At 38.8% G+C, this 9,937-nt stretch overlaps 2 protein-coding genes across 2 annotated transcripts in view; one reads left to right on the top strand and one right to left on the bottom strand.

The window, feature by feature from the left end:
* The first annotated feature begins 376 nt into the window (after positions 1-376).
* On the top strand, positions 377-2,671 carry LOC129689802 (MKI67 FHA domain-interacting nucleolar phosphoprotein-like). The gene is given in 2 exon segments (XM_055625209.1): positions 377-870; positions 2,257-2,671. Coding segments are annotated over 2 exon segments (909 nt in total).
* A 5,590-nt stretch (positions 2,672-8,261) lies between these two features.
* The window catches only part of Lamp3 (lysosomal associated membrane protein 3), a 25,113-nt gene continuing 23,437 nt past the window's right edge, over positions 8,262-9,937 (bottom strand). The window contains exon 6 of the mRNA XM_055625228.1: positions 8,262-8,395. Coding sequence (XP_055481203.1) covers positions 8,262-8,395 — 134 coding nt within the window. The remainder of the gene's footprint in view (positions 8,396-9,937) is intronic.

Here is a 9,937-nt window from a genome sequence, read left to right on the forward strand (position 1 = left end):
TAAAAAACTTAAGTAACAGCACATGCTAGTATGGATATGGAGCAAATGGAACACTCCTCCACTTCTAGTGGGAGTGCAAACTTGTACAGCCACTGTGGAAATCAATCTGGAGGTTTCTCAGAAAATTGGAAGCAGATCTACCTCAGGACCCAGATATATCATTCCTGGGAAGATACCCAAAAGATGTTCTAGCATACCCCCAGTTGACACATGCTCACCTATGTTCATAGCTGCTTTATTCATAATGGCCAGAAACTGGAAACAACTTAGACATCTGTCAACTGAAGAACGGATAAAGAAACTGTGGTGTGTTTACACAATGGGATACTACTCAGCTATTAAAAACAAGGAAATCATGAATTTTGCAGACAAATGGATGGAATTATGCAAGTCCAACGGTGAGGAAAAAAAAAAAAAGCAAAAGAAGGAAGAAAACCTTAATCCTGGAGTAAGTTTTCTGGGCCATCTACCTACAACACTTTCTGAAAGCCATATCTATGAGTACTTGGCCCAGTTTGGTGCCATTAGTGAATTCAGATTGTCCAGAAATAAGTGGACTGGACACAGCAGAGGCTACGGCTTTGTGGAGTTTGAATCTGAGGATGTTGCCAAGACAGTTGCAGAAACAATGGATAACTACCTTTTTGGCAAAAGACTTCTATTATGTAAATTTATGCCTCCGGAAAAAGTTCATAAAGAACTTTTTAAAGAGCGTAATGTTCCATTTCATCAGTCATCAATTCCAGCCTTGAAGAGCTACAGTCAGAAATTAGGACATTTGCAAATGTTAACTCTGGAATATTGGTTTAAGAAGAAGGAAAAATTACTCTGGAAGAGACTAGCTAAGAAGGGGATTGATTATACTTTCCTGTTGTTTAAATGAAGGAAAATCCCAACTGTTCTAACTTACCAATAAAGACTCAGGAGCTAAGTGCTGGTGTGAAAAACTGCTAGCTCAGAGAGGCACAGAAAGTAACCAGCTAACTTTCCTTCTCAGCTCAGGTCTGCACGGAAAAAACCCAAAAGGCTCACTAGTGAAGCTGACAGTCCGGGAGCAAAAGGCAAAAACGCAAAAAAAAAAAAAAAAAAAAAAAAAAAAAAAAAAAAAAAAAAAAAAAAGGCTGAAGGCTAAAAAGCCAGGCTGCTGAGGAGCTGAATCCTAAACTAAAGCCAGAGTTTGAGCTAGTCGTCCTTTATTCTCCACACTGTCTTAAAAACTCCTCAACTCAAAGTTTGACTACAAGTCTCAGTTTCTACTTCAATACTTAGATCGGTGTAGTCTTTCAGAGGCCCTATGTAGTAGGCTCTTGTCCTGTTCCCTGTCTTCTCCTGCTTCCTGATGTCTATCCCGTTTATTTCTCTGAATGAAGATTGAGCATCTTCCCTAGGGTTTTCCTTGTTGTTAAGCTTCTTTAGGTTTATAGATTTTAGTATGTTTATCCTATATTATATGGTTAATATCCACTTATGAGTTAGTGCAGGGAATCTTATGGAAGAAGGGGGAGATAGAAAGACTTGGAGAGGACAGGAGCTCCAAAAGGAGACCAGCAGAGCAAAAAAAAAAAAAAAAAAAACAAAAAAAAAAAACAAAACAAACAAACAAAAAAAAAAAAACTGAGCCCTGGGGGCCCTGCAGAGACTGATATTCCAACCAAGCACCATTTATGGAGAAGACCTAAAACCCGGGCTCAGATGTAGCCCATAGACTCAGTCTCCAAGTGGGTTTCCTAGTAAAGGGAACAGGGACTATCTGTGGCATGAACTCAGTGACTTTCTGATCACCTCCGTCTTGGGGTGGGGCAGCCCTACCAGGTCACAGAGGAAGATAATGCAGCCAGTCCTGATGAGACCTGATAGGCTAGGGTCAGATGGAAGGGGAGGAGGACCTTCCCTATCAGTGGACTAGGGGAGGGGCATAGGGAAAGAAGAGGGAAGGAGACGTGGGAGGGGACCACAGCCAGGATACAAAATGAATAAATTTTAATAAATTATAATAATAAAAAAGGAAAAGTTTTAAAAACGAAAAATAATACCCCTCAACTCAAAGTCTCTCCTACTCTTTAATCCCTGCCAGCTGGTTTCTAGCTCTGCCTCTTGACCTAAGGTTAACCTTATTAGATCCTGTAAACAGAGGGCTCAAGGATTAGAGGTGTGTGGTAGGGCTGGGTGAACCACACTATAATCACCTGCTTACAATATACGGAAAGCTCTTGGATTAAAGGTGTGTGATGGGGCTCAACCACACCAAAGAAACAGGGTTCAAATATCCTGCAACACGTTCCCTTCATTGGTCTTACCTAAACCGAAGAAAGGGATTTCAGAAGGCATTCCTGCCGCTCCTGAGTATCCTGAGGACGCTAAGGCTACCCGGGTTTTACCTACCCCCAAGAGAAAGGCTTTCAGGGTACCTAGGAAAAAGGAGATGTTGAAGATGTTGAAGAAAGGAGTTACCAAAAAAAAAAAAAAAAAAAAGTCGTAGAAAGTGTAATAGGTATAAGAAAAGTCTCTGAACAACCAGATTCCCACACCAGTTTGTACACCAGCACTTTTTGAAAGACGAAAGTTACAGGTAATAGAAGTCAATGACGATAGAGATAATGAAATCATTTTCAAACAGCCTGTTCCCACAATGAAAGAAGAGGGGCAGGAGACTCCAAAACCTGCAGACTGAGAAAAAAAAAAAAAAAAAAACTAGAAAAAGAACCAGTGATCCCTGAAGCATCCTGTGTGTATATTTTCTAGGCAGATGTGATTTTGTTACAAAATTCCACTGTATTTTACTAGGTGCTGTGACATGAAAGCTCTGACGAGGCTGTTGGAGGAAAACTACATGCTTGTTCCTGCCAGTGAGGACAGCCACCAGACTCTTGTCTGCTTTGCCCTTTCTGTCCTGACTTCGTATTCAGGCTTCATAGATCCCTTACTTCACTCTGCCTGTGTGAAAATACAGGCTTAAATACTAGTAGTGGTCTTTGTGGCCCCACCAGTGCGCTTTGACTGTGTGGTGGTTGTGCACACAAAACCCAAAGAAATGTCAGGCTTCAACCTCAGGCATCTGAAACTGGAAGGTAAATAAATACACAGAGTGTTAAGGCAGTCCGTGTGTGAATACATATTATACAGGTATGTACAAGATATTCAAGTGCTGATGAGTCCAGAATGACTTGTTTTCACCCATAATTAATTCCAGGTGAGAAAGTGTATATGTTTGACAACCAGTTTCAGCAGGTTGTATTCAAGATGCAAATAGTGATCAAACTTTTCGTGTGTGTGTGTGTGTGTGTGTGTGTGTGTGTGTGTGTGTGTGTGTGTTATACAAGAGAACCTAAGAACTTTGGAGGCAAACAAGAAATTTCTTCATTACCTCTTTTTAAGTTTCTGTGTCCTTTCTATGCTTTTGTATTGCTGATTCGGGTTTGCTGAATATATCTATCAATCACTATTAAGCATTCCTTTCATCCAAAAAAAAAAATTTACTACCAGGAGAGTACAATTAGGAAATTAAGAAGTCAACACATCTTATTTGCAGCTGATATAATTTTATAAATAAAAGCCTCTCAGGATTCCATCAAAAAATTCCCACAGCTAAAAAATATATCCAGCAAAACAACAGGATACAAAATTAGCAAAAACTGTAGAGTTCCTATATATACAAAGGAAAAACACACCAACAAAAGAAAATCAAGGAAACTAGACCTCATATGCTCATAGAGGGGCAGAACAAATATTATGGTAATGTCCAAAATAGTACTGAATATTAGTGGAGGTATCAACATTCCAGACTACAACTTATACGACAGAACTATAATAATAAAAACAGCATGCTAATTTCATAAAAACAAAGTTATTGGTCAATAGAATAGAATTATGGAAACACAGATAAATCCACACTTCCACCTGATTTTTTATTAAAAGGTCTACAACACAGATTGAAAAAAAGAAAAACATTGTCACCAAATGGTACTGATCAAATTGGACAGCTACATGTTTTAAAATATATATATATGGGGTTTTTTGGTTTTTGTTGTTTTTTGTTTTTTTTTTTTTTTGTTTTTTGTTTTTTGTTTTTTTTTACTAGATTTTTGTCTCTTACTCTGCACCAGACTCAATGACAGCCAGATCAAGGAACTTCATTTAAAACCAGATGCCCTGAATTTGATAGAGGAGAAATTAGAGAGTATCATTGACACCAAAAAATACTTTCTATATAGAATCCAATGGGCAGACGCTATGATTTTCTGTGCAGGAACCCAACATGCAGGCATCACGACTAGCAATTAGTAGATGAGACCTCATGAAGTTACTTTCTATATAGAAAAGTACATACTCACTTGAATAATGATGCAGCCTACAGAATGGAACAACTGTCACTACCAGCTATATATCTGGCACAGAGTTAATACTTAGAATATATAAAGGACTAATAGAATTAAACACTAAGCAAACAAACAAACCAGTTACAATACAAGTCATAGAACTAAGCAGAGAGTTATCAAAAGATGAAACCCAGTGGCTAGAAACAATTTTTTAAATGTACAAAATCCCTTGCTGTCAGAGTAATGCAAATTAAAGCTACTCTTTATTCTACTAGAAGGATAGCTGCTCACCCATGTTCATTGCTGCTCTATTCACAATAGCAAAAAAGTGTAAATAGGTGTCTATCAACTGAGAAATTAATAATAAAAATGTAGTATATTATTCGGCTACAAAAAAAAAATTAAATTCACAGGTAAGTGAATTGAGCTAGAAACAATCATTCTGAGTAAGAAAACCCGTGTATAGAAAGATAAATGTCACGTGCTTTCTCTCATTTGTGAATGTTAATTTTGAAATTTTAGATGTGTATGTTACATTTAGAATACTCTTAGAGGTCAGGAAATCACTGAGAAGCTATGGGGGAGTAGCTTTAAATGAAAACAAGATAGAACACACTAGTATAAAAAATTAAAAGAGAAAAACAGAACTGAAATGGTTAAATTGAGGTGGAGATGGGAGGAGAGGATAGATGATGGAGAATGAGAATAATAATAATGAGTAAGTCTAAAAACTTTTCGAAAAAGTTATACGGAGTGGGCAGGCAGAAGACATCCTGCCTGCTGCATGGCCTGCCTGCAGTGGGAGCCTCTACAAGTACATGGTGTAGAAATGGGGGAGAAAGAGAAGCAGAATGGTTTGAGAATTATGAAGAGAGGTAGAGCTGGAGACATGAGCAGCCAGCCATGCTATCTGAGGCCATGGTAAAGTCCTGGCCCTTGCTACCACCAAGAGTCATGGCCATGCAGCAGCAGAGGTTTGTGTCAATGTCTGTGGCTCATATTACCTCCAAAGGCTCTGTCAACATCTCTAGTCTGGGCTGCCACCTGGGACCATGTTGATGTCCAAGGGCTGTGCAGAGCTGGCCCTGCCCTGTACTGGCTGCAGCACTTGGAAGAGCGGGCCCTGTGCCATGCTTGAATAGCATGGTTGAACTAGTCCTGGTGACAAAGTCAAGGGTGAGCTGTTCCTCAGGGCATGGGATTCTGAGAGCTGACAGGTGTAGCCCGCGTGGTCGTCTCGCCAGCAAGAACGCACACGGACACCAGGATTCTTCTGCAGCAAGCGTTTATTCAGCAGTAATGAGAGGAAGACCTAGAGCCCCAAAATGGCACTCCTTTTATACTCTAAATGGTGACGTGTTGGTTCCTGATTGGATGCAGCCTATCAGGCCATCTTACATCACTAAGTGAGCTAATCTTTGGCTTGAATTCAGCTTTAGCGCATGCGCACAGGCAGTTGTTTACGATCTCACACACCGGATGCCGGCGCCATCTTGTAATGGCGTTTGCTTCAGGCTCTTTACAGACAGGCACACCATTGGGTGAGCTATCTGGGGCAGTGCTGGAGAGTTCACCTTAACGTTGTGGGTGCAGGAGAGCTGGTTGGCTCAAGAATTACTGTGGAACAGGGAGTAGTAAGAGAAAGAGGCAGGAGATGCTACAAGGAACCAATGGGCTTAGTTCTATTTTATTAATGAGTGTGTCTATTTTATTGGCAATACCACACTTTTTTTTTCATGAAGGTTGTAAGATAAAGCATGTAAAAGCATTTGAAGAGCTTTGTTGTTGCTTTTCTCTCTGTGCCAGACCTTAGGGATGGAGATGCTGCTGCTCAACTGGATGGATTAAATACTCTTAGATTATCAGGGGCCAAATGGTAGAACTTGACTTGCCAAAGGCAAGGTGAGTATAGTTATTATAGTTGGTTCAAGCAAATCCATGTTTATAATTACGATCCTGCCAGGGGTCATTGGCCCCTGGCCCATGAGGACAAAGGGACAGAAGCCACAAAAGGGTTCCTATGGCCTGTGAGTACCACTGACAAGACTTCCTGGATCTGCTTCAGAGAGGCAGCTCATTTTATTGTTTCAGGGGTGAGGTACATAAAGGTTCTTAGGGTTATAGGTGAGAAGAACTGATTGGCCATAACACAATACCTAATTATCATACTGGCAGAAAAAGATAATTGGTCAGAATATAATACCTAATTATCATATTGGAGCTTCTGTTTTGAGTCTGTGTTCAGGGTCATACTCTGAATACAGTCTGGCATTTGTTGCTTAGAAACTCTCTCCAGAGAAGGTGAGGCAGAGAAGAGGAAGTCCCTCTGAGAAAGGGAATCCTCCATTTTGTGCTGAGCTCAGAAAGCCATCTGGACATAGTGGACATACAATAGCCTAACTCATAATAGGAAGTACATTGAAAATAATACCTATAATGACCTGACATGTATGAACTTTTGGTACAAACTAATCAATCATAGTGTTTCCGGGAATGAAATAAGATAAGAAGTCTACTAAGTTCCTGATTCTTTAGAGAACCATGACTAATATGATGTGGAGAAAAAGAAATAGAAAATGCCATAGGTCCCCCACTCAGATGTAGCCCATAGCAGTTCAGTCTCCCTGTGGGTCATCTAGTAAGGGGAGTTGGGCTGTCTCTGACATGAACTATTCTTCTATCACTTCCCCCTGCTGGCAGGGCAACCTTGCCAGGCCACAGAAGGAGAGGATGTAGCCAGTCCCGGTGAAACTTGACAGGCCCCGGGGTCAGTTGTTAAGTAGGGGAAGAGGGTGCATCCTTTCTGAGGACCAAGGTGGAAAAGGGAGAGAGGGTGGGACTGGGATGAGAAGGGAGGGGGCTATGATCGGGATGTAAAGTGAATAAATATTTTAAATGAATTTAAATTAAAAAAATAAAAATTTTCTCTTAGCTTTAGAGCTATAAGTAAACATGTTCATAAAAGTGCAAAACAATAACTCATGACTTAAAGGATCCCACAGTCTCCAAGGAAGGCAAAGGTTTACTAAAGGCAGGCTATTTCTTTATCTGCAGCCTTAGCCTGATCTATCCAAGGATTATTTTAGCAAATCTGTTCTCCTGTAGAAATGGAACAGACACGGAGAGAGAGCTTTTAGGCAGAACTTCTGTCATTGTTTTTATTGGTAACCAGGTGCACAGAAAAGAATGCAGCAGGCCTACCTGAGTTCCAGTTCTGGTTTTTCTGTTAAAGAGATGAAAGCAAAAAAAAAAAAAAAAAAAAAGAGTCCAGTGCTGGTGATTAATGGCAGATTTTATTTTCTTAACTCTGAGAGCCATCTGTAAATTATGAAGATTAAAGAAAATTAAAGTAAATTTCTTAGGCTAACACACATTATATAATTAATGGACATGATTATTGATGCTTATTTCTTATTTATGTTGTTTATAAGCAGCTATTTCTTAGTTTTTATTAATTCTGAAGCAAGAATCATGAAGAAAAAACATTTAAATGAAAAAGAAAGTAAGTATAATGTCAGATATACATATATCAAAAAATTACATATGGTAAGTAAGTCCAGGCAAATGTTCTTAAAATGAAAATATTAGTGCTAAAGTAAATTTTTCTAGGAAAACACAGGTAGGACTAATGAAAATTAATTATTTTGTTTTATAATTTGTAAATATCTAGTATTTTAGCATTATATTAATTCTATGTATCTCAAATACTCATATGAAGAGTTAAATTTTTCCAACAAAAGTTAGAAAATACTTTTATCTATCTTCCTTAGTCTTTCATGAGATGAGCAAAAATATTCAGAACTTATATGCTGCTTGAATTTGAGTCACTAATCTTAACTCATTGGTTTTAGAAGGCAGCAGGTAAGAGAAGCCTCCAACATTCTGGAAATAATGATTTTTTTTTTTTTTCTAAAATCCATCATTGCCATTTCTTTTGGTTACAAATTAGATTCTCTGGTATCCAGATGACTGACATCTTAGGCGGATTTTGTAGACACACAAACCCAAAATGCAGAGGATGACCACGATGGCCCCGATCACAGGAAGCACAATGGTATAGTCAGACAAACACTCGTCCACTACGGGATAAAAACAGACACAATATAACAGGTAAGACTGGGTGGTAAAAGGCCAGAGTAGAGGACATGAGCTTTGGAGTCAAGCATATTTGATTTTGACTCTTACTTTGGTGACTGAATGATTGATTGATTGATTACACTGCTGAGCATCTAACCCAGACTTTATGCATGCTAGGCAGGCACTCTACTACAGAACTAATTCCACAGCATTAGAATTAGTTGGGCATATATTTACCTTTGAAATTCTCTTATCCATAAAATAAGCACATAATATATAATTACTGAGTAATTATATAAATCACTCCTGGTTTTTTTTTTTCAGCCATTAATATAAAATCATTGTTTTCCACATTTCCTGAATTGAGAAAAGATATTGCCAGGAACACTTCTTGAGTAGTTGGATCATCATGTTAAAAAAATAAAATAAAATAAAATAAAATAAAAAAATAAAGACCATTTTTGTCACTAGATTCCTAAAGATTCTCAGTGTATTTACTTTATAAAACATCATTGTCACTCTTAAGCTTTTACTGTATACCTCTTAACTGATATTTTAAAATATCTATAATCATGATAGCTTAAAGGTAAGACTTCGCAAACTACACAACTATATTTCTTCGTTCCTCTGAGAACATTTTATTCAGTTAATTAAAATGTAAATAATTGGGTCAGAGACCAACCAGTCTCAAATGGAAAAAAATGAAGTGGACTGAGAATAAATGAAAACTTGGTAGAATTATCAGTGGAATGTAGAGTTTGGGAGAAAAGAGAAAAATAAACAAATAACTAGATCCATATCTCAGTCATAAGAGATGTTTGTGTGAAGTCTTGGAATGAACTTTTTTGTGTCTTGAGTCTGGGAAAGACCCAATAATGGCAATTACTGAGCCCAGAAAAAATTGTGTATCAAATAAATAATATTTGCAATAAACTATTTGATTTGGCAGTGAGGAATGCTTACAGGATGTGTTATTTAGGGTTTCTTTTGCTGTGAAGAGACACCATGAGAACAGCTACTTATAAAGGAAGCATTTCATTAAGGCTGGCTTACGTGTCAGAGGTTTGGTCCATTATCATCATGTAAACTAGGAAGGACAAACCAGTCATCTCCTGCCTCCAGGTTCCGACCTTAAAATCCCTGCCCTGACTTCCCTTGGTAATTAAGCGTAACATAAAGTAAAACAAACCCTTTGTCCCCCAAGATGATTTTGGTCATGGCATGTTTTCATTGTCCTAGGAACCTTAACTAAATGGATGTGGTGGCACATGCCTGTAATCCCAGCACTCAGGGAGACAGAGGCAGACGGATTTCTGTAAGTTTGAGGCCAGCCTGGTCTACAAAGTGAGTCCAGGACACCCAAAGCTACACAGAGAAACCCTGTCTTGGGAGAGAGAAAGAGAAGGAGGGAAAGAGGAGGGAAGGAGGGGAAGGAAGGAAGGAAGGAAGGAAGGAAGGAAGGAAGGAAGGAAGGAAGGAAGGAAAGAAGAAAAGGAAGGAAGGAAGGAAGGAAGGAAGGAAGGAAGGAAGGAAGGAAGGAAGGA

The sequence above is a fragment of the Psammomys obesus genome, unplaced genomic scaffold (genome assembly GCF_907164565.1).
Source record: "Psammomys obesus unplaced genomic scaffold, mPsaObe1.curated_primary_1811, whole genome shotgun sequence".
NCBI lineage: Eukaryota > Metazoa > Chordata > Mammalia > Rodentia > Muridae > Psammomys > Psammomys obesus.